Genomic DNA, 26,837 nt, shown 5'->3' on the forward strand with positions numbered 1-26,837 from the left:
GAATGCTGGGGGCGATTAGACAGCAGGTGGAACCTGGTTCGAAGATAGGACTAGATTCAGCAGGCTTGATGGAGCACACGTCGTAACCCCAGCGACTCAGGAGGTTAGCAATAGCAAGCTCAAGGCCAACCTGAGCAATTCAGCGAGACTCTGCCTCAAAATAAAAAAGGGCTGGGGGGAGGGTGGCTCGGTGACAGACCACCTCTGGATTCAATCCCCAATATCAGAAGCAAAAAAAAAAAACAGGGAAAGGTAAAAAATGGAATCTTCATCCCCTATCGTCAGACTACCGCCTGAGAAGTGTTAACAATGGAAAAAAGACAAAACAGCCTTACTGTCGCTCACTTACATACATCAACTCTATCTTCCTATCAACCCTACAACTGGGAACGATTATCTCCAGTTGCGGATTTAGCTGCAGCATCGGGGGTAAAACAAAAGTAGGATAGATGACTAGGGGGCCTGAATTTCTTCTACTGACGATGGTCGTCAAATCGGAAAGCTTCCTCCTGTTGCAATTTTCTCCAAAGAAGATTAAAATAAGATGATAACGTGTAAAGGGAAAAAAATCTATGGATGGAGGATCCACTCCGTCTAACCGCCTGAGGCTCGCGATGCCGCAAGAGGGTAGAAGGGCAGAGCCGCAAAAGGACCCTAAGCACTGAGGGGGCGGGGCTAGGAGAGTCATTTCCGTTCGCCGGAAGCTGAAAGCCGCCCTCTGGGTGGCGGGCAGAACCCCTCGCAGAGCCTTCCTGGTCGGAGCGGCGAGCACGGGTGAGATTTGGGGTTGTACGCGCGACGCTCTCGGCCTTTGCCGGGAGAGGTGGGAACTTCATTCACCGGGGATTGGGGCCGGCGTTGTCGCTTGGGAAGCGACAGCGAGCGAGGGGGTGGGATTTCCGGAGCCGGGGACCGAGGGAGGGGAACCTTGGTGCCGGAAGGTGGAAGCGGGGCTTCCTGTAGTTCACGAGGACGACCTGTCGCTCAGACCCCCGAACCTACTTTCCCCTAGGCCGGCAGCAGGATGGCTGAGGAGGAGGTCCAGGGCCGCCTGTGGCTGGAGAGCCCCGCTGGGGGAGCCCCTCCCATCTTCCTGCCTTCGAACCGACAGGCTCTGGTCCTGGGCCGGGGTCCCCTCACCCGTGTTACGGACCGGAAGTGCTCCAGAAACCAAGGTGGGGACGGGCTTGAGCGGGAAGGGGTGTGGCCTGCTTTAGAGGCGGGAATGAGATCCTAAACAATGATGCACCGAGGGACGCTCGGCTACTAGGCAGAATTGCGTGGTGCGTCCAGCCCAGGGGTCGATTAGTGCCTTCCGGGGATCGCAGAAGGAGAGGTTGTACCTGACCTTGGGGAGAGGGTGTGGAGCCAACCCCGGGAGAATTGTCAGTGGGCACAGGAGGCTGCTCTCGGGCCATTTGAAGGTTTAAAACTGGCCACCCCCTTTGTGAAGAGAGGTGAGCCTACAGAGAAAAGTAAAAGCCTGGTGGACGTGGACGGTAACAGGGCAAGCCCAGGGCCTGCTTCAAGCCTCGCTTATTATTATTTATATGAAAGTATCTGCCCTGTTCTTAAGCAAGGACCATGCCACGCGCAGTCCTAGGGACTCGCAGTGGGAGCCAATTTCATTGAGAAATAAACTGTCTCCTACTCCCTCCAGAATGGATGCTGTAGCTCCATTCTGTGGCCTGAAACTGGCCACTGCTCCCCAGTATGGGGGGCCCTTCACACAAGGATGCGATCCTCACCCCACCCCCTCATCCCCTAGTGGAGCTGGTTGCAGACCCTGAGACCCGGACAGTGGCTGTGAAACAGGTACCAGTGCTTCAGCAAGGGGCAGCAGTGTCTGGGGATAGGGTCTGGAGGGGAGTTGCAAACTGGCAGGGGATACACCCATTAGAAAACTGGCCAGAAGAAGGGGGGTGTGCTGGTGAAAAAGAGTTATCAGCTTTATTTGGGTATCCCTCTGTCCGATTTCAACTGGGCAAGACTGGAAGCCTATAAGGGTCTGATTGGTAGGTGGACTAAATCACCCTGTGGTATTGGGGGGGGGGGTTCTCACAGTGGGTGGAGCTGGTCCCAGCCCCTCCCTCTTTCTCTGCAGCTGGGCGTTAACCCTTCAACTGCTGGAACCCAGGAGTTGAAACCAGGGTTGGAGGGCTCTCTGGGGGTGGGGGACACACTATATTTGGTCAATGGCCTCCACCCACTGACCCTGCGCTGGGAAGAGACCCATACATCAGGATCCCAGCCAGATACTCCGCCTGGCACCTCTCCAGTAGCTTCAGATGAAGAGCAGGAGGAGGATGCTAAGCAGCAGAAAAAGCGCTTAAGGAAGTCATCCCCTGGCTGGGAGAGCTTGGAGAAGCTGCTGGTGTTCACAGCACCTGGGGTGAAGCCTCGGGGCAAGGTGAGGCTGCTGGAGGTTCTGCCATAGGCTGGGCATTCAGTCTGAACTTCAAATGTGATCCTAGGCAAGGCTGTCAGCCTCTTAGCCTTGGGGGAAATGTGGGTTGGCCCCTGCTGTCCCTTGGTAGCCACCCAGGAATCAGCAGGATGACCAGGAACAGGTCAGCAGGGGCTCTTCAGACTGCACTTAGATGTGGTCAAGGCCATGCTGAGTCTACAAATCACCTCTGAAATGATGACTTCCCAAAAAGTATGTGGCCTTGGTCCCTGACAGGCAGTGGGCACCCTAAAAAAGCTTTGCTCTGGTTTTATTTCCCCTGTGGTTATTAATCTCCAAGGTGTAAAAGCCCAGGGGAGGAGATTGGGTAAGAAACTAATCCTCATTTTAATACTAGAAGTGCAGAGGTGGGGTGGACACAGGAGTGACAGGACAGTAGGATTTCAGGTGCTGCATACAGAGGTGTCTATGCCTCATCCCTGTTGGGTCATATCTACAGAAAACCATCTCCCTGCATCGAAGTGTTATTGTGACTCATCCTGTGAGTGAAGAGACAGGTGTCTCAATGCTGCCCTTCCTCTGTTCTTGGTGACTCCAGGTAGCTGCCTTTGATTTGGATGGGACCCTCATCACCACCCGCTCTGGGAAGGTGTTTCCCACTGGCCCCAGTGACTGGAGGTGAGGAGGGGCAAGGGAAGGGAGTGAGTGGAGCTGGTTGACCCCTCCAGGCCCCAGGTCACTTGTCTACTTCCCACCCACTCTAGGGTCTTGTACCTAGAGATTCCACGCAAGCTGAAGGAGTTGGAAGCAGAAGGCTACAAGGTCTGTGCCTATGTGAGCAAGCGCGACAGGGTCTCTGATGAGGAGGCCCTGGTGACATTGTCTGCTCCCTAGCTGGTGATCTTCACCAACCAGATGGGCATTGGACGAGGGAAACTGCCAGCAGAGGAGTTCAAGGCCAAGGTGGAGGCTGTGGTAGAGAAGCTGGGGGTTCCCTTTCAGGTATGACTAGAAAGGAGGCTAGGGCCAGGGTAGGGTAACAAAGACCCCTGGGTGGGAGACAAACCCAGAGAGAGTCCCTGGGATGTATGGGACAAGAGGCCTCTGCTGGAGTCAAGCCATGAGCAGTTGTCATGAGCTATATATCCCAGAGCATGGGCAGCCCTCTGGGGCTTGGTACCCAGCTCTCTGGAGCTTGGAAGAGCTGAGGATGGTGTGTGACCCCTGCCCCACTTCAGGTGTTGGTGGCTACACATACAGGCCTGTATCGGAAGCCGGTGACTGGCATGTGGGACCATCTGCAGGAGCAGGTGAACTGTACCTCCTCTCCCCTTTGCTCCAGCCCCTGTTTCTTGGGGCTTGTTCCTTTCTCTCCTCTTCTCCCTTAGTCCTTATCGTGTGGTTTAGCTGTCAGGTCCTAGATGCTGGTATATGAGGTCAGTACTATTAAGCTGAAGTCAGAGGTTGCACGAGGAGCAGAGACAGGAGGGTAAGTTTGAATCAGCCTGGGCAACTTAGGGAGACTCTGTCTCAAACTATAAAATAAGCCAGGCACGGTGTCGAATACATGAAATCCCAGTAGCTCAGGAGGCTGAGGCTGAGTTCAAAGGCAGCTGATCAAACTCACTGATCATGAGTTCAAAGCCGGCCTCAGCAAAGGTGAGGCACTAAGCAACTCAGTGAGACCCTGTCTCAAAATAAAATACAAAATAGGGCTGGGGATGTGGCTCAGCTGTAGAGCACCTGCCTAGCATGTCTTGAGTCACTGGGTTCCATCCCTAGTACCACCAAAAAAAAAAAAAAAAAAAAAAATCAGTGGTTGAGATTGTTCATTCATTCAACCAATGGTTTGTTCTGAGCTGAAAATCCTGGTAAATAATAGTGGCATGCCCACTCTAGCAGTACTCGCAGACCGTTGATGGCAGCCAGCTATAAATGCACACGAGTATAAAATAGGAAGTAGGGTGTGATTTTCCTACGGTAGCCAGGGGGACCTCTCTAAGAAGGTGACATTTGAGTAAAAGTCTAAAGGAGGTGAGGAAAGAAGCCACATGGATATCTGCAGAAGTGGTCCTGTCCAGAGTGACAGCTGGTGTGAAGGCCCCGAGCCTTGCGCGTTCACCAGTGTGGATGCCCACCTGGTGGACCCAGGTGAGTGAGAGGGTGGGGCCTCGCCTTGGGACCATGGGAACAGAGTAGGAACACGTATGGGGACTAAGCGGCGATGGGAGCCTGGAAGCCTATCCGCTCTGGCCTGAGTCTAGGCAGTGAAGCGTGAGAAGCACTGCGATGGTGAGGACTTGAAAGGTTTGAGATCTGGCCTGATGCAGGGCAAAGACCAAGAGAAGCTGCCCCAGGGAGCCCTTTACTGTGGAGGAACAGTTGTTAGGAGTGGGTTCTGTTTGTCTTTCCAGGCCAACGAGGGCATGCCCATCTCTATGGGGGACAGCATCTTCGTGGGAGGTAAGGGCTTGGGACTGCTGCGGGTGGGCTGAGACCCTTCTCTCCAAACCTGCTGGCAGTGAAGGGTATCCTCGTGCGTTCCAGATGCAGCAGGCCGCCCAGCCAACTGGGCCCCTGGCCGTAAGAAGAAAGACTTTTCTTGCGCTGACCGATTGGTGAGCCGGTGACCGATTGGGGATCAGTCACCAGTGGTGAGCCCCGCACCCCGCCCTCGACCTCTGCCTCACTTCTGCCTTTGCCCCAGTTTGCGCTCAACCTTGGCCTGCCCTTCGCCACCCCGGAGGAGTTTTTCCTTAAGCAGCCCACAGCAGCCTTTGTCCTCCCAGCATTTGACCCGGTGAGGCCCGAGGGGTGGGAGGCAGGGAAGAAGCAGGGGAATGAGGGTCTCAACTTCTTGTTCCACCCCTCCTAGAGGACCGTCTCCTGCTCAGGGCCTCTCTGCCTCCCAGAGTCCAGCTCCCTCCTGAGCTCTGACCCAGAGGTGGTTGTCGCCGTGGGATTCCCTGGGGGTGAGATATCCTGATCCCCATCTCTGGGTGCTGTAAGTGTCCTTCTGGGTCCTGGGTATCCACTGATAATGATCTTGTGCCTCTCAGCTGGGAAGTCCACCTTCCTGAAGAAACATCTCGTGTCAGCTGGGTACGTCCACGTGAACAGGGTAAGGGGCTGCCACGCCCCATCCCACTGGTTCATTCCCTGGCTGCCCCCAACAGGGCCTTCAGGACTGCTTCCCAGGACCCCTGCCTCCCTCCTGCAGTTCTGATTTGTTGCCCTGCCCCCACCAGGACCCCCCCACACTTCTTCTATTCCCTATTGGGCAATTCCTACTTGTGACCTGCTCTCCTCTGTCCCCAGGATACGCTAGGCTCCTGGCAGCGCTGTGTGAGCACCTGTGAGGCAGCTCTGAAGCAGAGGAAACGTGTGGTGATCGACAACACAAATCCAGACATCCCCACCAGGGCCAGGTACTTGGCCCCATGGGAGGTCTCTAGTAGGGCTGGCAAGGGCCTGGTGACAGCGCTTTCCTGGCCTCAACAGGTATGTCCAGTGTGCCAGGGATGCAGGTGTTCCCTGCCGTTGTTTCCTCTTCACTGCCACATTGGAGCAGGCTCGCCACAACAACCGGGTGAGCCCCTGCCCTGCCCCTCCTCCTGCCCCACCCTTCCCTCCCCCTGATGGCCATGCTCTGAACCATCCCCTAACAGTTCCGGGAGATGACTGGCTCCTCTCACACACCAGTGTCAGATGTCGTCATATTTGGCTACAGGTACCTCTAGTTAGTAGGCCGTGGGCTGGTAGGGCCTGGCCTCTCCTTACCACCCTCTCTGCCACCAGGAAACAGTTCGAAGCTCCTACGGTGGCGGAAGGCTTCTCTGCAATCCTGGAGATCCCATTCCAGCTGCAGCTAGAGCCGCAACTAGAGCGACTCTACCGGCAGTTCTCTGAGGGCTGAGTTGCCCAGCCCCATGCTCCCCTCCCTGACCTGGCAATAAATGCTATTTTTCTCCAAGCTTGGCCAGCATTTTGCTGGGAGGAAGGGTGGTCATCTTGGAGGTGCGTCACCAGGCCTGGGCCAACCCCCCACACACACACGCACGCACGCACGCACACTTTTTCTACATTTTCAGGTTAACAGAAAAGGAGGAACCTGGACTGGCTCAGGCTGGTCCTCTGCACATCTCATGTTCTACACCAAACCACTCCACCCACCTTGGACTGTGGAAAGGTGTCACTAGGAGGTTGTTGTGAGCAGGTCAAACAAGAGACTGAGATCGAGACATGGGAAATGTAGGACATTGAATGGGCCCCTCTAAGCTAGCCAGAGCTTGGCTCAAGATGGCCCGTGAGGGGCACAGTGATTGCAAGCTTGCCTAATCATGTGTGAGGCCCTGCATTCAACTCCCAGTACTGCATGAGGACAAAATATCCAGGGCTCAGGTTCTATTACATTGGACTTGAATGTAGGGGATGTGGGTCTTGGACCTGCCTACGGATCCCCCCTCCAGCTACAGGAGGCAGAAACGCCCCTGACCTATGCTTTCTTACAGGTAAGTCCAGGGGAAAGAAACCATGAGCACTACCTGCGAGGCCCTGGCACCAGGTACTGGAAACAGAACCAACACAGCTTCATGCTTCTGACACAAAGGCCCCAGGAGGTGAGGCCACCAAACACCCTTACCCACTTATTACAGCTGGGGAAGATCCCATGTCAGGTAACTTGGGGGTTCCACACTGAGCCCCCACTTTCCTTCCCACGCTGGGTAACGAGGATCTCAAAGAGCAACTCCTGATCAGTAGTCACAGGTTTTCCCTTGTAACCTGCTAAGTACACATACTTCCTAGCAAACACCATCAACAGCTCAAATGCTGAGCCAGCCCTGGGGACATAAAAACACTTAGGTGAGGACTGCTGCTACGTCAGTTTGCCTCCTTCTTGTCTGACCCTGCCACAGCATCACACGGAGCAGGAGAGCTGCTGAGCTGACAAGTAGATTTTTAAAAGACTTTATTGGGGAAATGCAAAGGGATGGGGACTGTCCTTCGAGACCTCAGGACGCTATCTTCTGTGTTGCTGGGCTGTTGTAGTCCCAGAGGCCCCAGCACAGAAGCATCTGACCTGGGGGGCAGGGGATATAGTGGAAAGAGCTGGACACAGCACCTCAGCAGCCCCAGGAACTGTGGGAAGAGCAATCAGCATGCCTAGGCCTTGAAGCTGCTGCCCCAGACTCAATTCCCTGCTAGAGTGGGACTAGTATTCCCAGGTGGCCACAGAACACTGGGGACCACAATGTTTTTTTCTCTCTGGTCTTCCCCAGGCCAGGGACACCCTGCTTCTTCCTAACACCCCAGGCAAGTCTGAGGAGATCCATCTGCACTGAACAGGGTCAGCACTCACCAGTCTCTGCAGGGGCCTCATCTGTGACTCCTGGAGGGCCCGGTCTTGGGGAGGGGCACTACCCGCCCATCTGCAGAGGAAGTCAGGGGGAGAGTTAGCAGTAGGGAGGGTGGGGGTGGAAGGCAGGCATTGGGGCTGGCCTCACCCCTCGCTGCTGCTGCTCCTGCTCCAGATTCCGCTGAAGGACCTGCTGCTGGTTGGCTATGACACGCCGGATACCATTGACGAAGTTGCTCTGGTCATGGGGGATGAGGCCAATGAAGATCTTCTTCTCCGAGGAGTACAGGAGCATGAGCACGCGGATTTCACATGAGGCTTTATAGGAAAAGTGCACGCAGCCAGCCTGGCAGGGTAGGGGACATGTCAGAGGTGGTTGTTCCTCACACTCTTCCCGCATACTACCTCCCTTAGCCCCAAGGTGGTGCCACTGAGTACACTGCCAGCCCAGTGCTGCCCTGCCTTGCCACCCCATCTGGAGGACAAGGAGACCAAGGCCAGGAGCAACAAGTGGACCAGAATCCACAGGCTTCTGCGGAATGACCCAGCAGTTTGTGCAAAACAAGTGCTGCTGAAGCCCAAGAGGTTGCCAAACAGGAGGCCTCCAAAGAGCCCATCAGGACAGACAAGTGGCACTAAGCACAGTGCCTCCACCTCCTGGAACCCCACCTCCTGCTGGGGGAAATGAAGCAAAGCCGCCGCAGATGGCGCCAAAGCCCCCACCCCACTGTGATCAGGTGTCCAGGACCACCTGTCTCAGGCAGGTCTAGGACACTGACATGGCTGTCCCTGATGGAGCTCATTGGGTTCTACACAGGAAGTCACCCCTCCCACCTTACAGAAATAAAACCAAGATGGGGGTGGGGGTGGGGACTCATATAAGTTCCACCAAAACCAGAAAGAACTGGGCAGCCTCAGGCCTGGGCACTGCTTCAGGGGACTGTGGTGTGAGGGTCCCAGAGGAAATTGTGCCGGTGCCCACCAGAGCCATTGGAGAGGAGGGGCCTAGGAGAAAATGGGGCCTTAACAGATTTCCCAGATGAAGGATTTCAGGGCTATCATTCATTACATACTAATGGAGAGGTAAATAACAATGGTCTTGTAGGCTGATGTCCAGGCACAGCAAGTACCCAGAAGGAGACATCCTTGGTTTAGAGTTCAGAAGCACAGAAGGCTACCTCTCCTCACCTCTGATGGGGAAATAGGTCCAGAGAAAGGAAAAGACTCAGCCAAAACCCCACAGACAAGACAATCCCAAGTGCATGGAACCGGGGCTGGAAGCAGACCAACCTCCTGTCTGGGAGGCGCCCTCCAGCAAGAGACACATAAGCTCAGAGCTCCAGTTTTCCCATTGGAAAACCCTGCGGAGGGGAAGGGCGAGGAAGACCACAGGTGGGACCTAGGATACTGACTAGGTGCTTTAGTGATGCGCAGTGACACCAGGTCCTGAGACAAAATAAACTAGGACGTGGCATTAGAGGGGTAGGTCTGGAACCCATACCAGCTACCTGTCTGTGCAACAGAATCAGGAGAGCTGAGAGAATGAGGATCTGTCTGGAGCAGCACAGGTGCCTGTGCAGGACACATTCCCACTCTTGGGCACAGCCATTCTGGCTGGCTCTGTGGAAAGTTACATTGATCCACTCTGTCTCCAAACCCAAGAGCAGCCACCGCCATCCCCTACCCCAGCTGGACTTCCCCTGAGGCTCCAAGCAACATGTGGCTCCATGGCCTCTGCCTGTGCAAGCCCCACTCACAAAGCCATTGTCCATGATCCGGCACAGGCTCTTCAGTGTCTCCATGTCCTTGGTGAAGTGAAACTGCACCAGGCGGGAGTTCCGAAACAGTGGCACCAAAGTGGTCTGTGGGGAAACCAAGGGACTGACTCCATGGTCCCCTCCTTCAGGTCACCCACTTCCCACACCTGTCAATGGCAACCTGTTAATGCTGTACCAACCTGCCCTCTAGTTCAGAAAAATGTCACCTCTGCAAATGCTGGGAACCTGAGAGTCCTGCCCTCCTCCTACTCCTTACCCACCTCTGCCCTGCCCCTTATTTCCTCTCATGGCAGCCTGCACCAAGTCTGGACCTCACTCAACTAAGGCCACAGCAGTCCACATCAACCCTGTCTCCACGCCCCTCCTCCACCTGCTGGACAGGCTGCACAGCCCGAGGCCTCTGCCACTGCTTCCTTCCACCTTTAGCTGCTCCAGCTGACAACTTCAGAGCCACCTCCTCGGGGAACCCTCCCACAGCCCTGATGTCACACTCGCACACAACTTGCCATCCAACTCACCAGCAGCTGCTGTGGGATGAGCTGCATGTACAGCTTCCTGGGCCACTGCTCAGTCCTCCTGTGGGCACAAGGATGGGGTCAGGAGTACGTCTTGCTAGAAAGTAGCCTCTGCTCCCAAATCTAACACTCACAAGATCTCTCCTTGGTTCACGTAGACATGGGATGGCAACCACCTCTTGGACCGACTGTTGGGCTCAGGCCTAGGCTTTGGGGACAGAGGAAGAGAGGAGCCTCAGGGGGTGGGACACTAGATGCCAGCAGCCGCTGAAGCCCAGAGTCAGTGAGATACATTGGGTCCAGGTCCCCAGCCTGCCAGGACTCACCTCCTGCCACTCCATGACACCACTCCATGCCAGGAATTTGTTGTTGACAATTTGGACAGGGCCTGAGTGGACTCCACCAGGTCCCACCACCTGTGGGGGAAAAAGGCAGGGTGGGCCATGCACCAGGAGAGGCTCTGCTATAGAGGAGGCTCCCTGGACCACACTGTCCTAGGGCTCCAGAGCCTTCCTCCTGCCCTGGCCTGTCATCTCCAGCCCTGTCTATCCTCCCACCTCCATCTCCGCCTTCATCAGAGCCCCAGGGAAACCTCAGGTGGCTTTGCCCCTTGACTGCTGAATACCTCTTTGTGACTCCCAAGGGTCCAGAGACGAGTCTCATCCCCTCACCTGGTGTACGTACGAAGCCCACAGAGCCTATAATTTGTTGTAAAACCTGGTACACTTCTCAGAAATGGCAGCACTATCAGTAATTGACAGGCATGAACCAGGACACACATCACCCTCCAAAGCCTTTTAGCCTCACACCACCTTCCCTGAGATAAGTATGCCAGACCTAATGTTGCCTCCCTGTTCCCAAGGCTCTTCTGCTGCAGCACCCACCATCCATTGTCCCTCCAACCCAAGTCTGACAAGCCACTTGTCCCACTGAACCTCAATGGAAATGAGCCACTGACTCCTTAGAGCTCCCTAATGCTCCTTGCTCCAGCTATCATACCATGCTCTGCCCACGTCCACCAGCTAGGGGCCAGGCTGCACTGAACTGGCACACCTGACCTGTTTGCGCGTAGTGATGACCTGCCGTATGGCATTGACGAAGCCGCTCTGGTCATAGGGGATGAGGCCCATGAAGATCTTCTTCTTGGACGAGTACAGGAGCATGAGCACGCGCACCTCACAGGGGGAGATGTGGGGAAAAAGCATGCAGCCCGCCTGGGGGAGAGGCCAGCAGGTCAGGAACCCTGGACACTGCTGAGGATCCACTCGCCCTCCACACTACCCGGAGACCCAGAGGAGCACAAGTTGTCCAGGCCGCGGTCTTCCTGCAAGACTTGCAGTTACAGTGTACCTTTCTAAGAACATGTGCTGTGTCTCAGCATCTCCCCTACCCTGCAGTGACTCAGGCTGGGGTGGCATCTTGGACCCACACTTGTGGTGTGAAGATCCTGAGAGGCTCCATCTCTGCAGAAACTAGATTTGCTGCCTAAACCTGAATGGCTTCCAGGAAGGGCTTGGGCCCACCTGATGACAGCAACTGCCCTGTGGTTAAGAACACAGACATCAGGCCAGGCTGCTGGTGCATACCCAGACATGCTACCTCCTTGCTGTGTGCTAAGGCAAGCCACCTCTTGTTTTGCAACCTCAGTTTCCCCTTTGTAACACAGTTAATGACAGTGCAGTACACAATCTAAGTACTACATGAATGCTCATTATGTGAGCTTCTAGTGCCTTGTCAATGGCAATCAGGAGGACAAGAGTTTGACAAGACATCCCACATGTGTCTGGAGAAAAGAAATCCATGCCAACCTCACTGGCCTACCTCCTAGAACACCTGGCTCTTTGCTACCTTCCCAACTTCTATTTTGGGGGAGGTGAGGGCTTAGGGGCTTCCACCCAGGGCTTTGCACATGCTAAGTAAACACTACTTTTTTATTTGGGGATGGAGTCTCACTAAGTCACTGAGGCTGGCCTCACTTGCAACCTCCCTGTCTCACTGGGGTTATAGGTTTGCCCCACCACAACCAGCAACCTAACCTCCTGATCCTGGGCTCAGTGAGTGACCACCTGCTAAGGGACCGTCCCAGGTCACACTACAGGTTATGCACTTCATTTCCCTGAAGTCTGGGTCTTGGGGACCAACACATCCTCCCTCAGCAAGAACTAAGTGAAGGGGACCTGCTGGCTAGGAGACCTCACACCAGTCACAAGTCCTGATGTGTCTAGGTCGTGAGGGAAAGGGGACCAACCTAGACATAGGGGTCTTGCCACACATGGCATTTTTGGAGAAGGTGGTACAGAATAGGAGGGAGCCAACTATTCAAAGGGGAACAGGGACTGGGGGATGAGCCCAGAACCAATCCTCTGGGTATCATGAATAGATGACGCTCACCTGCCCCCAGAGCCCACCTTCCACAGCTAGACAACTTGCAAGGGGCCAAAAGCCATTGCCAAAACCAAGACCAAAGAGGGGATGTTCTGGCCCACAACTCCAATGGGCTTACTTCGTGACCTGCCTTATGTCCAAACCGCAAGTCCTTAGGCAGTCTCCCCAGCTCACATTTACTGAGCACTCAAGTCACTGTACATATGCATTCTATCCTCCCAGAGACCCCATGAAATAAGGGCTCCTGGTAGTAGTTACCTCGCACACTTTTTTGGGGGGCAGTGCTAAGGATTGCACTCAGGGCCTTGCACATGCTAGGCGAGCATCATACCACTAAGCCACATCCCCAGCCATGGTAGCCCCGTTTTAGAGAAGAGGAGACTAAGCCCCACACACACTGTGCTAGTTTGCTCCTTTTCCCCAAACACACCCATTTACCAGCATCTTCTGGGTCCCAACATGGCTAGCCTAGGTCCCTCCACTCACTCCCACCCCAATGGCAAGCTCTCAGGGCCTGAAACAGACTCAAGTGGGGGAGTTACTGTTCTCTTGGTCCTACTAAGAATTCCTCAAGAGACTGAAAACAGCAGCCAGACATGAAGACACATGCCTGTACTCTCATCAACTCAGGAGGCTGAGGCAGGAGGATCCCAAGTGCAAGACCAGCCTCAGCAACTTAGTGAGACCCTTAGCAATTTAGTGAGTGCCTGTGTCAAAACTGGGGATGCATGGGGCCAGGGTTTTGGCTCAATGGTAGAGAGCTTGTCTACCATGCATGAGGCACTGGGTTCAATTGTGGCACCACATAAAAATAAAAACAAATAATATAAAGGTACTGTCTCCATCTGCAACTAAAAAAACATTAAAAAAAAAAAAAAAAGACTGGGGATGTACCTCAGTGGTAAAGCACTCCAGGATTCAAACCCCAATACCACAAAAAAAGAGAGACCAACACACATGCAGGGGAACAACTACCCCAGGCCCCTCCCTGCCTTGGGCTATGGGTGGAGATCTGCCAGATTCACCACATGCCACACCTGCCCACCCTGCTGCCCGACTCACAAAGCCGTTGCCCATGATGCGGCAAAGCCCCTTGAGGGAGTCGCAGTCTCTGTTGGTGAAGTGGAACTGTGCCAGCTGGGAGTTGCGAAACAGGGGGCCCAATGTGGTCTGGAGGCAATGAGGGTACAACTGGGTCACCACAAGGATATGGAGTATGGGGGGGTAGATTGGGTGGGCTGGGGGAGTCTCACCAGCAGCTGCTGCGGGATCAGCTGCATGATCAACTTCTGTGGCCACTGGTCAGTCTCCCTGCAGGAAGGAGCAGGTCAGGGAGCGCCTTCTGGCCATGAGCCCACCCAGTCCCCTGTCCAGGCACTCACAGGTTCTCGCCCTGGTTCACGTAGGCCTGGCAGGGCAGGGCCCGTTTCAACTTTGCGGTAGAGTCAGAGTAGGGTCTGCGTTTCTGTGGGAGCAAGGAGAATGGGGGTCATAGGACACAGCCTAGAAGCCCAGGCTGGCCCCCACCCACGGGGACTGGTGGAAGCCTAGGCCAGTCCACAAAAACTCCAGTGAACTCGACAAAGACTTGCTCACCTCCTGCCATTCCAGGACGCCGCTCCAAGCCAGCAGCTTATTGCTGAGACGGTGTTCACTTACAGCCAGACCCCCAAGGGAGAGGCCAGGTGAGGAAGGCCCGATGGGACCCAGAGCCCCGAAGACCCGAGCACCTTCCTGTGGCAGGGGGGGTGAAGAAACTCAGACTAGGAGATCTTTAAGGACAGGCTGTGTACAAACACTCCAGAAAAGACATCCCAATGTTCAAATTCCCTGTTAGACACTCCCAGGGCCCCATCCAAGCCCCTTGCCCTAGTAGTCAACACCCCTCAAGGTTGACCCCATGCCCTCCCCGCTACAGCCCACTGGTCACATGACACTGGTCCGAATAGGTCCTGTTCTCCCTTCAGTCTCTGCTCCAGCTGTGTTCTCAGTTTGGAATGTCATCCTGTCCCTTTAGGGGATATGCCACCACTCATCCTCTGCAGCCTGAATAATTTGTCAGACCTAACTCAAAAGCCAGGTGTCTGGAGGATTCCTATACCCAGCAGGGCCTGTTGGCAGGCCCCACATATATAACCTGCCCTGTCCTGTACAGTGGCTGGTCTTGTCCCTCCAATACTCAGAATACTTCTAGGACTACCCATCATCCTAAAGAGAAAGTCCAAACTCCCTTGCCAGGCACAGGGTGGCCTTTCTTAATGACCCCAGGGAGGCAGTACCAAGAAATAAACGGAGGAACAGGGCTATTCAGGGAAAAGGGGAAGGCATTCGGAAGAGGGTATGACAAATCCTGGAGGAGTCACACCAGAATGCTTGCAAAAGCACCATACTACCAAACCAAAGCACAAATTCTTTGAGAAAGCACCAGAAAGCACCATACTACCAAACCAAAGCACAAGTTCTTCTGACAGGGCCCTCTCTAAACTGTCTTTTTAAAATCAAACACATCAAAGCAAACAAGAGAAAGCTTTAGAAAGAGGTTGGAAGCAGGAAATGTGTGAAAATCTCAGTAGTAGGTACAAGCAAAATTATAAGAGTTGTTACCTTTCTTCTTACCTAGTCACTAATGGATATTTTCCACATTCCTTATAAAGCATATAGAGATCTTTTGATCCCAGAATAATAACAAGCAGGAAAATACTTATTTTATATAGGTCTTAAGATAAAAACATGAGCAAGCATACAGTCTACCTGGACAGGTGAGTCGGGGATTTGAGCAAACATACAAGATCAAGAAGAAAACCAGAGAGGACCAGGGATATACATTGGGGGGGGGGGGGGGGACTAGATAGAGAACGTTCCAGTGAAAGAAAGTGTTGATGTATTCAAGGCCAGAGTGTGTCCGGGACAGAGAAGAGGTGATGAAAGCCCATGTTTGCAGGTACCCACCTGGGAGGCTCAACACCTGAGCAAAGGTAGGAAAAACACAGTTGCAGGAGTCCTGGGAGATGAGGGTGTATTTATGATACATAAGACCCAGGAATTATGGAGTGCTTACCTGGGCTACCTGAACTATATACATGTTCTGTTAAGAGCCCAATGTATGATCCAAACACAGCTAAGGTCTGCTTGTCTAGAAGAGTAGACTGAGCACTTAGAATCTGATATGTTTGGATCTGGAGTCACATACAGTGGGTAAACACCAGGATATCTGCCTGAACCCTACCTACAGCTGCAACTTCAGGATGAGCATATGGAAGCAGAAGGATCACAGTTAGGGTCTAGACTGAAAGCAACCACAAAGGAAATCTCATATCTAAGCAAGTGTGTGCAAAACTGTGCTGATTTGCTGTTTACTGCACAAGGTAGCTCTGTGGGGATTTGGAGGGAAGTTTAAAGTCTTCCAATGCATGTTTGAGGATTTAGGAAGCATATTTGAACAACTAGATGGGAATGCTTCAGGCAGTAGGAAGGCAGTGGAGTATGTTTCAGACCTGCAGGAGAGTGTTTGAGGCTTGAGTAAAGCTGCTTCAGCTCTAGGCAACCTCTGGGCAGAGTGTTTCTAAGTGAGCCTGAGTACAAGTGTAGAAGTCTCACATCTGGGCAAATGTGTGCATGGTTTGCGTGTGAAACGCCGTGTTGTGCACTTTTACCACCCTTAAGCAAACATTTTTAGGGTTTTTGAAAAGTCTGTGCATGTTTGGGGTCTGATGAAGCATGTGCACCTTAACATACCTCCAAAGTTGAATGTTTACCTTTAAGGCCTGAATTCATTGCAATCCATAAAGGCATCCCATATCTGGGCGTGGGTGCAGATTCTAGGTGCCCATGCCACAGGCATCATTCGGGCACAGGGGAGAACGCCCCCGACTGCAACATCTGGGTGTGCGTGTGCAAAACGCTGCCCCCACCCCTACTGACCGCCGTCGCCCAGCCCCCTCAAGCATTTTCAGATTTCCTGCCAGAAGAGGGACCAACTTTCCAATAGGAAAAACAACCGCGGGCGGCATCCACCCGCCCCCCACCCCGCGTTTAAATTGGGCCGCGGAGTCAGCAGTAATTTGAGCCCGCCCCGCCCCCGTACCCCACCCCCACCGCAGCAGAAACGCGTAACAAAGGAGAGAGCCCGGCGTGTACCACAGGGGTTCTACGGGGGCCACTGCCCCAGGCGGGACCACCCTTCGGGCCACTGGGGAGACTCCAAAGAGGAGGAAACCTCGGACAAAGGCGTGATCTCGGGGGAGGGGCCGGCGGGGGCGGGGTCGTGGAAGGCTCTGGAAAAAGGGCGGGGGGCTCACCATGGGAGGGGCCGAGCGGGCCCTGATCCTCGGTGGCTGCGGGCCTCGAGGGCTGGCTGGCCAGGAGCGCGAGCGGACCGCACGCACCACGAGAGGCCGCGGGGGGCGACCACGACCCCCGAGGGGGCCCCCAACGCCAGAGCGATGCGGGGCGCGGCGCGGACGGACCATGGCGAACGAGGGCAGAGCGGGCTGACGGCTGCCACGGGTCACACGGGGGGCTGCGGGATCCACCGACTGAGGGGCGCGGGCGCGCGGCTTCAGGGGAGACGGGCTGAGCCGTACCAAGCGCGGGGGACGCGCTACCAGAGGGGTCGCCGCGGCCAAACCACTGCGGCAAGCGGGGGAGCTCGGCGCGTACCAACGGCGTCCGCGAGGGGGCGTGGTCGGGCCGTACCAAGAAGGGCTGGGGGAACCTTTGGAAGAGAAGGTGTGTGAGAAGAATGGCAATGGGAAGATACTCTGGGCCGCTCCAGCACGGGGGAGGAGCTCCGAGGTACGAGAAACGACTGGGGGCGCGTGGCGGAGCCAAAGACTGTACCAAAGTGGGAGGGGGGCTGAATGACACTAGGTGATACCAAGTCGGCTCCCTATTGGGAGTCGGGGAACCTCACCTACAGCCCCGGGGCCGCTACCAAGAGGCCCGAGGGCGCGGGTAGCACCACGCACGAGGGGAGGACTTAAAGCTTGGAGGGGTGACGTGGCTAGGTGGGTAGGGGACCACAACTCCCAGCGAGCCCCTTGGGGACTTGGGCGGGGCCATCGGCCCCTGGAAACCCCTCCAGTCACAGCTACGCGCCCAGGCTCCACCCCCGGCATCGCCTTCAAGCTTCTGTCTCCGCTATTCGTTGATTCACTCAACTAAAATTAAGTGCGTAGTCACTTACTAGTCATTGTGTACGATGTCTTTTTTCCTCTAGTGTGATAATATTCCAATCTTAGAGTGGTTATGAGAATCAAGTGAATAAAAGTGTCAGAGTCAGTGCTTGGCACAGTAACTCTCGTTACCTTTTTTTTTTTTTTTTTTTTAGAGAGAGAATTTAAATATTTATTTTTTGGTTTTTGGCGGACACAACATCTTTGTTTGTAGTGGTGCTGAGGGTGGAACCCGGGCCGCACGCATGCCAGGGGAGCATGCTACCCCTTGAGCCACATCCCCAGCCCCTCTCGTTACCTTTTAAGAAGAAAAAACAAATCCTATTATAAATACTTTGGCTGGTTCTATGCTGGGCGGTGAGTATACTGCGATGATCAGATCACACCAGGTCCCTCAATGAGCCTGTGATCCATTGGGGAAAACAAATATTACAAGTTGCAATGCTTGTTGACTAGAGCAAATGCACAGTTCAATGGGCTGGGGACTAGGGGGACAATTTAACAAGGGAAGTTAGGAAAGTGACCTTTAGCAACCTGCAATTCCAGATAAAATGTGAGAGTGTGCTAAATGGGGGTACAGCAAAGACACAAGTCTTTAAAGTGGATGAAAAAGAAGGGAGACGGGCAGCTAGAGCAGAGTGAGGGTAAAGGACAACTGGTACTTTTTTATAAACAAATCATTCGTAAAATGCACATAATCACACTATAAGACTACAGAAGCTGGGTGCAGTGGCATGCACCTTTAATCCCAGCAGATTGGGAGACTGAGTTAGGAATATCACAAGTTCAAAGCCAGCTCCAGCAACAACTTAACAAGGCCTTAAGTAATTCAGGGAGACCCTGACTCTAAATAAAATTAAAAAAAAAAAAAAGAGCTGGGGATGTGACTCAGTGGTTAAGCAACCCCTGGGTTCAATTCTGGATGCAAAAAAAAAAAAAAGACTACAGAAACAGCATGGTTCCACAGTTAGCTCTAAAGAGAGAAGACAGATGGTAGGGGAAATAAAGTGGCCTATAAGGGTGAAATGCAGATTCTGTTTATTCTTCTCTTAGCAAGTGTTATCTAGTGAAGAATTACTTTTGGAAGGTTTAACTTTTAATATTTTTTTTAAAGGATCCCTCTGGCTGTTGTTTTGAAAATAGCAGTGAAAACAGAAGAATTGAGAGGCTGTAGCAATAATCTGGGCAAGAGGCATGGACAGGATGCATCAAGGGCAAGATGGCTGCAGTGGGGGTGGTCAGATTCAAAACTGATTTTCCAGCTGTAGCCCAAAGGATTTGTGCATTGAGAGAAGGTTGAGAACAAGGTTTTGGATTGCACAGGAGTGCCACTAATTGAAGTGAAGAAGGGAATTAGTGCCACTAATTGAAGCTGAGGAGGGAAATATCACTTTTGTTTGAGATGTTGACTAAACAGTGTAGACAGGAGGGGCCTGGCTAGGGAAACCAATAGTCCTCAGTGTTTGAATGGATGAGGAACAAGTGTGTTGTATATGGATTGAGACTGGTCACTCCAACCCTGGAGCCTTGGAGCAAATAACAAAGGAGATAGGAGTGGCTGGTGAATGGGGAGAACCCCTGGGCCAGGTCAGTTCTTTGCCCCACTAAGTGTCCTGCCTAAGGGCTTCACAGGAATGGCTTGAACCCAGAATATGAACTGGATTGTGGCAGAAGGTGAGTCAGTGTTCCTTGACAGCAAGTTAGATATGAACAGATAACTCCATAGCAAGGAGGAGAGAAAATAGACTAGAGCTTCTAAATTTTCACTTCTCTCCATTCTCATTGGTCCAAGCCATTAGGATCTCTTAACTGGATGACACCTCCTAACTTTTGTCACTTTAACACTCACACCTCTGGCCATGTCCCCTGCTGCCCTCTAGAGCATCTCTTGATCTCTTCTTCATCCTTCCTGTTCTCTAATTAACACTTCCTTTTCCTTCAGACCTCATCAGGACACATGTGGGGATGAATGCCCAGAACTATACACACATGGAGAGAGCTATACCAGGATATACTCCAGAGTGACCAAACTGGAAACTCATGTCAAAAGGTGAAATGAAAATGTAGGCTGAATTCTATTAGTAATACTGCAGTAAAGCTCTCTGAAATCATATCACCTACTCAGTCTGCCAATCTGAAATAAACTCTCGATTTCACCTGTAAAACCTGGGCACAGACTGTTGGGCCACTATTGTGACTAAACAGTTCTGCTTCCATCTGCTGGATTACATACTTCCTGTGAGGTAGTTGTTCCCAAACCTGTTTATGCCAATTGTTCTTAAGTTAATAATTTAATCCACTATCAAATATTAATGTGGGGCTGGAGTTGTGGCTCAATGGTAGAGCGTTTGCCTATCATGTGTGAGGCACTGGGTTCGATTATCAGCACTACATATAAAATAAATAACAATCCATCAATGTTTAAAAACATTTTTTAAAAATTAATGTAAGAGTTCTCTGTATGCAAATGAGGTTACATTAGAAAGAATGAAGATGAGTTGCTAGAAAGAAAAAATGCTGCCAAATTAAGTGCAAGCAAAGCAACTGTAAGTGATTTAATGGATAAGCTCATAAAAACCTAGCAAGAATCCGCTTTCAGTTTGCTTCATAAGTGTGTTCAGGCTCTCAAGTCACTTAAAGACTTAATTAAAAGTGAGATCACTCATTGTGGTTTGTAAGCATAGTAAAATACAAGAATATGATGCTGAATGCTAACCAGGAGACCAATACTGAAAGAAAAGGTCTTTGTTCTAAATGGAGCTGAATGTCTGTTCAAATGGTCTTGATTAAAATAAAACATGTAAAATGTTAAGATGGTAATTAGTGCTATTTGCCATGTATTTCTAGCTCTCTACTTGCCCAGAAATTGAACCACCGTGGTTGAGCAGGATAATATATGAGCAGAAATGACATATGTACACACCTGTAATCTGGGCTACCTGAGAGGCAGGAAGGTAGCAAATTCAAGGTCAGCCTGGGAAATTTATCGAGACCCTGTCTCAAAAGAAAAATTTTAGAAAGGGCTGAAGATGCATTGCAGCAGTAGAGCACTTGCCTAGCCTGCATGAGGCCCTAGGTTCCATCCCCAGCTTGGTAAACAAACATCAAAACAAAAACAATCAAAAATCCCATCTTGATTCACGTGAACTCAGCTTGGCACCAAGCTGACACTTAGTGCAGCGTGAGAGAAAATCCACTCTGGATTTTCTGGGAGTACATAGAGGAAGAATGTTAATTATGACAGACAAAAGACATGAAGACACAAGGACAAATAATACAGTTTTATACTGAGAAATGGCAGTTGGAGGATCTCTGTCCTGGGTTACTTTTGCATTTGCATTTGCAATTACAAATGATGTATGATTAAAAAAAAAGTCTGGCTGATATATGCTCCACAAGCTCTGTATATTCTACCTTTAATGTTCTCCTCAGAATTTGTAATTAGATGGGGAACAAGCCATAACTGAAAAACTAGCTGCTGGGTGGATGGTGACATAGCCCCCAGTCACAGAACACCCAAGAAAATTGCTGTGACCTCTACACCTCCCTAAATATATACCAGACTTAGTACACCTCCTCCACAGGGCTGGGCTGGTAGCTCGGTGGTCAGGTGCTTGCCTACCTTGTGGAGGCCAAGTTCAACCTCCATGACCACCAAACCAAAATAACACCCCCCAGCCAGTGTACCTTTTGCCATCCAGCTTCTCATCCTGGTCATAAGGAACCCACCTGCCCCAGCTCCCCTAGAGTTTATTCCGGAATGACCTGAACAGACCTCACAGTGGGACCATGATGTCAGTGGCATCATTTAGGGTCCCAAGCAGTTAAGGGCAGGGTGCACTCCCCAAGGTCTTGTTCTATTGCTCTTGTTCCCAGTGTCCCTTGGAGTAGAGGGATGACTGATTACTGGGTGAAGGCCTGGAGGGAGGAGCCTGACCCAGCTCAGTCAGGGGCATGGGAGGGGGAGAACTCAAATGTCATCTCTACCCACCCAGTGTCCTGCCTCCAGGCCTTTGCCTATACAGTCCTCTCACTCAGGCTGCCCTTCCCTCCAACTGTACCTCTCAAAGAATGACCCACAATGGTGGACAGTTACAGTAAGTAACCAGGAAACTGAGTTCTCATTCAATTTTCAAAAGGGTCCCTCAAGTTCTCCTCAACAGACACAGACAGATCTTCACCTTACAGTTCAGATGAATGAACTGCAAATCTATGACCTCTCTCCCTTCTTCTTTTTTTTTTTCCCACTAATACAGTCTCACTAAACTGCTGAGCCTGGCCTTGAACCTGCAATTCTCCTGCCTCAGCCTCCAGAGCCACTGGGATTACAGGTGTGAGCCACAGTGCCAGGTTTACCTGCTGTTCTCTAGATGCATTCAGCCCCTCTGCTGTGCAGCAGTAAATACGTGTTATGATGAGCTAATGCTCTGCCTGCAACGCCTCATTTTTAAAAAAAGATTCTTGGAAAATCCAACAGTTAATAATTTGTTTTTCTTTTTCTTTTCTTTTTCTGTTTTGGTTTGGTTTTCAGTATGATGGATGGTACCCATAGACTCGCACATGCCAGGCAAGCTGCAACCCCAACTCTGAGCTACATCCACAGCTCTTTTTTATACTGAGACAGGGTCTCACTAAGTTGCCGAGGTTGGCCTTTCAATTTATACTCCTCCTGCCTCAGCCTTGAATACTACCCTCATTTGAATGGGGAAACCAAAGCTCAGGAGGCAAAAGGCTAAGCTCACAGACTGAGATGGGTATGGAGGGAGCGGGGCCAGGTGTTACCTGAACATCGGCAGAAGGTGCTGGTACTCACTTGGTGGGAAAAATATGGGGCACAAGCAGTAAACAACCTCACCTTTCATTCTGACCCACCTGTGACCGTCAACACAGGGCTGGGACATCCCCACTTCTCACTGCAGCCCTTCACAGGTGCTGCTCAGCCACCCCAGCACACACCACTCCAGATGCTCCCAGGCTATAAGACCCAACCCAAGGCACCCACTTCTCACATCAAGGGCAAGAAGCGCTGAACCTGCCACGCACTGCCCATCCCCTTTGGCTGCCAGGGTGGTCCACACCAGGTAAAGTGGTAAGAAACAGATTGGTACAGTTGTTAATGGGCAGCATGGAAATGCCTTATGGAAGGGGTGAGGTGTCAGTTCCGTCTCAGTTTAAAATAGGAACTGAGGGGACTGGGGCTGTGGCTTAGCGGTAGAGCGCTCGCCTAGGACATTCGAGGACATGGATTTGATCCTCAGCACCACATAAAAAAAAAAAAAAGAGAATAACGGTATTGTGTCCAACTGCAACTAAAAAATACATATTAAAATAAAAAAATAAAATAAAATAGGTACTAAGGGCTGGGGATGTAGCTCAGTGGCAGAGTGCTTGCCTAGCAGGCATGAGGCCTGAGTTCAATCCCCTGCACCACCAACAGCAAAACAAAATAAGCACTCAAAGGGCGTGGTAGCAAATGCCTATAATCTCAGTGACTTGGGAGGCTGAGGCAGGAGGATTGCAAGTTCAAGGCCAGCCTCAGCAACTTGGCAAGGCCCTAAGCAACTTAGTGAGACCCTGTCTCAAAAAATAAAAAGGGCTGCTTTGTGGCTCAGTGGTTAAGCACCCCTGGGTTCAATCCCTGTACTAAAAAAAAAGGGTTGGGTTGTGGCTCAATGGTAGAGCACTCACCAAGCACACAGAGGCACTGGGTTCAAACCTCAGCACCACATAAAAATGAAATAAAACATATTGTGTCCCTACAACTAAAAAATAAATATATTTTTAAAAGGCACCAAAAAAGATCAGAAATATCCTCAATGGACAGCAATAGGGGGCTGATTGAGCCCAGTTCAAGACCAGCCTGGGTAACACAGTGAGGACCCATCTCAGAGAATGAGAAAGGGAGCAAGGGTGAACGTAAAAAAAAAAAAAAAAAAAAAAAAGGCACATACACAGGAGAGACCTCTCTGCAGCCCTGAAGATGGATGAGGGCTTCTGTTCGGGTACAGACTCTCAGATATGTTAGAATTTAAAAAAAAAAAAAAAAAAAAAAAAAAAAAACAGAAGTTGGAGAACAGAGTAGGCTGCCTCGGGGCAGGAACACCAAAAAAAAAAAAAAAAAAAAAAACGCATCTGCTTCTCTATTTGCTTCTTCCCGTTGTGTAAGGACCTCTGAAAGGACACATAAGGATTTGCTAAGTGATTTCTAGAAGGAGCTCTGTCGGAAGCCATTCTCACACGTGACTGGGTGACTCCCGGTTAGGGTCTGAGGCGCTCTGGCTGTGTCGGAGCTTTCCCGGCCCTCTCCTGTTGAGAGAACCTGTCCGTGTGGGGGTGTAACTGACCACTGACCCCGGAGGCCCAATCACTGACCCTGACCTTGGAGTGCGGCCCCCTCTTCAACCTTCATTGGATGGAATTCTCCCCTGAATTTCTTGCTCCCCAATAAAAGGCTACTCCCTGGCGTGCTCTCTCTCTCTCTCTCCTGTTAGCCCTGAGTAATCCTTGCTGCCCTGCCGGGCGGTTAGAGGAGGGAACCAGAGAGGGGAGCCGTCTCGGACCTGGTCATAGAAAAAGGTAACTGAGTCTGTGTGTTTATTTCGATCTCACTAGCTAACTTTATGCCAAGAACCTCATTAATGAAACCATTGCGCTGGCCGCATGGTAGAATTGGCGCCCAACGTGGGGCATTCTAGATTAGCTAGATTGAGTGGGAGCGCACGCTATAAAGATAAAGAAAAACAGTAAAGATAAAGGAAGTGGTGACAATTTGGGTCACAAAAGGAAGTGGTGACAATTTGGGTCACAAAAGTACCTTAAGATATTGAAGGAAAGAGACGTTAAATTAATTAAAATAAAAAATTCAACTTATACCTATAAGGAAATGTAACTATTTTAGACAGTATAATTAATCAGAAAGGAAAACAGATAAAGAAAGCTCAGTTATTACAATTCTTAGAGATCGTAGGTAAATATTGTCCTTGGTTTTGTGAACAAGAATCTCCAAATTTACTTACTTGGGAGAAATTAGGAAGAAAGTTACAAAAGGTCTGTCTTTCAAATGAATTACTTGGAGGCATAGACAATATTCAGAGAACCTGGACGGCTTTGGAAGTTTGTCTTTTTGAGTATATGGGCCAGAATTCGTGGCCCCCTGAGGACCTGCTAAAAGGCATTCAACGGGCCATCAAGTCTATTCAAATGGAAAATCCGCCTGAGACTAAAATTCCTTTTCCCTTAAGCCACTTAAAAACGAAGGCACTAGGGGCCAGGCCCAAAGTTAAAAATGTAAATTTAAACTTGCAAAATCAGGCTACTCCGCAGGGAGAGTATGGAGAGCAATATCAGAAAGGAGATACCTCCGAGGTCCTAGAGAGTCTTCCAGAGGAGGTAAACGATCTTCCTGGAGAGGAAAATGCGGAAGAGATTCCTAGAGGGGCTCAGAGTTCTTCTCAGCCACGTGACTTAGAAGCCCAAATTCAAAATAGCGACAGCACAGAACCTTTACCAGCTAATCTATGGGGAAGAGATATTTTAACCAAAATGGGATTATTATTAGTTACTCCTAACTCTATGAGATCAGTTGAGGAAGTTAGTCAAAGGTATTTTCCTGGAGATGATAAGGAGACCCTTCAGGAAGAGTATCTGTTTACAAACCAGTCTCCACGACAAAGATTAGTAAATGCTCCAAGCCAAAATTTTTATTAGGGGCCCTGAGTACTTCCCCAATCCCTAAGACAGCTGAAAAAATCACTTGGCTCACAGAGGAGCCTATATGGATTTCTCAGTGGCCCATCTCAGGGGAAAAGCTTAAAATAATTCATAGGTTAGTTGAGGAACAACTTCAGGCTGGTCATATAGAGCCAACACTTAGTCCTTGGAACACACCTATTTTTGTTATTAAGAAAAAGTCAGGAAATTGGAGATTGCTGCAGGATTTAAGGACAATAAATCACGCAATTCAGTCTATGGGATCCTTACAGCCAGGACTTCCCTCTCCCACAGCCATTCCTTTAGATTATAGCTTGATGGTAATAGATTTAAAAGACTGTTTTTTCTCTATAAGGTTACATCCTGGAGATTGTGAGAGATTTGCTTTCACTGTCCCAACAATTAATTTTAAGGAACCTGTTAAAAGATATTGCTGGAAAGTACTCCCACAGGGAATGCGTAATAGTCCTACTCTGTGCCAAAAATACGTAGGCCAGGCGATAGATCCCATAAGAAATAGCTTTCCTGATGCATATATTATCCATTTTATGGATGATATATTATTGGCTCATGCTAATCCAGAGGTACTTTCAAAAATTTTTACTCAGTTAGAGACTTTGCTTACAGCAATGGGTTTATGCACAGCTCCTCAAAAAATTCAAAAAGTGTCTCCTTTTCAATATCTAGGTCAGATAATTCAAGGACGTACAATCCGTCCTCAAAATCTTCAGATAAGAATTAAGGAGTTACATACCCTTAATGATTTTCAAAAGCTATTAGGAGATATTAATTGGCTGAGGCCATCCTTAAAACTAACTACTTCTGAGTTAAGTCCTTTATTTCAGATATTACAAGGAAATCCTTCTCCAACCTCTCCACGTCAGCTAACCTTAAAGGCTAAAACAGCTTTAAGGAAAGTTGAAAATGCAATTAAAAATGCACAGCTTACTAGAGTTGATCCTAAGGAAATGGTGTATTTATTAATATTTCCAACTGAACATACACCAACAGGAGCCATATGGCAAAAATTAGGAGTTATTGAGTGGATTTATTTATCCCACTCCCCTCAAAAAACATTAATTCCTTTTCATGATTCTATAGCTCAATTAGTAATTAAGGGTAGAACTAAGATTTTACAATTATTTGGATCTAAACCTGATATCATAATTATTCCATTTTCTGTTCAACAGATTAATTGGCTTTTTCAAACTTGTAGCTCATGGCAAATCGCTTTTGCTGATTTTCCTGGCCAGATAGATAGTCACTATCCTCGTGATAAGATTATACAATTTGCATCATTAACGTCACTTATTTTTCCAAAGATTGTACGTGCCCATCCTATAGATGAAGCCTTATCAGTGTTCACTGATGGATCAAGTTCAGGTAAAGCAGGATTTTATAGTCGTGTTCACACAGAGGTAATACAAACTTCTTATACTTCTGCCCAAAGAGCAGAGCTTCAAGCTCTGATTTGTGCCTTAACTTACTTTGCAAATGAGCCTATTAATATTT

At 50.5% G+C, this 26,837-nt stretch overlaps 3 protein-coding genes across 7 annotated transcripts in view; 1 reads left to right on the forward strand and 2 right to left on the reverse strand.

Moving 5' to 3' along the window:
- The first annotated feature begins 696 nt into the window (after positions 1-696).
- Pnkp (polynucleotide kinase 3'-phosphatase) lies at positions 697-6,380 on the forward strand. 3 transcript variants are annotated; one of them, XM_076839629.2, is made up of 17 exons: positions 697-774; positions 1,013-1,175; positions 1,769-1,815; positions 2,105-2,410; positions 3,006-3,085; positions 3,172-3,229; positions 3,302-3,409; positions 3,646-3,717; positions 4,822-4,870; positions 4,955-5,025; positions 5,115-5,207; positions 5,283-5,379; positions 5,467-5,528; positions 5,726-5,835; positions 5,909-5,996; positions 6,076-6,137; positions 6,206-6,380. In XM_076839629.2, the coding sequence occupies exons 2-17, from the start codon at positions 1,025-1,027 to the stop codon at positions 6,321-6,323; spliced, it is 1,572 nt and encodes a 523-aa protein (XP_076695744.2). In that variant the 5' UTR covers positions 697-774; positions 1,013-1,024; the 3' UTR covers positions 6,324-6,380. The 3 variants fall into 3 exon arrangements, with proteins under 3 accessions (XP_076695744.2, XP_076695746.2, XP_076695745.2); XM_076839631.2 differs by lacking the exon at positions 5,909-5,996; XM_076839630.2 differs by lacking the exon at positions 697-774 and having other exon boundaries at positions 925-1,175.
- A 979-nt stretch (positions 6,381-7,359) lies between these two features.
- Positions 7,360-17,236, reverse strand: Ptov1 (PTOV1 extended AT-hook containing adaptor protein). 3 transcript variants are annotated; one of them, XM_076839632.2, is made up of 13 exons: positions 16,740-17,234; positions 14,038-14,175; positions 13,824-13,906; positions 13,695-13,752; positions 13,504-13,611; positions 11,115-11,270; positions 10,383-10,472; positions 10,191-10,264; positions 10,060-10,117; positions 9,521-9,625; positions 7,912-8,109; positions 7,767-7,836; positions 7,360-7,487 (listed from the first exon to the last, which is right to left on the reverse strand). In XM_076839632.2, the coding sequence occupies exons 1-12, from the start codon at positions 16,908-16,910 to the stop codon at positions 7,825-7,827; spliced, it is 1,251 nt and encodes a 416-aa protein (XP_076695747.1). In that variant the 5' UTR covers positions 16,911-17,234; the 3' UTR covers positions 7,360-7,487; positions 7,767-7,824. The 3 variants fall into 3 exon arrangements, with proteins under 3 accessions (XP_076695747.1, XP_076695748.1, XP_076695749.1); XM_076839633.2 differs by having other exon boundaries at positions 7,360-7,546; XM_076839634.2 differs by lacking the exon at positions 13,504-13,611 and having other exon boundaries at positions 16,740-17,236.
- A 547-nt stretch (positions 17,237-17,783) lies between these two features.
- Med25 (mediator complex subunit 25) overlaps positions 17,784-26,837 on the reverse strand; it is a 36,342-nt gene continuing 27,288 nt past the window's right edge. The window contains exon 19 of the transcript XR_013089349.2: positions 17,784-18,018. The gene's annotated coding sequence lies outside the window, so the exon portion shown is untranslated. The remainder of the gene's footprint in view (positions 18,019-26,837) is intronic.

Source organism: Callospermophilus lateralis, chromosome 18 (genome assembly GCF_048772815.1).
Source record: "Callospermophilus lateralis isolate mCalLat2 chromosome 18, mCalLat2.hap1, whole genome shotgun sequence".
NCBI classification, from domain to species: Eukaryota; Metazoa; Chordata; class Mammalia; order Rodentia; family Sciuridae; genus Callospermophilus; species Callospermophilus lateralis.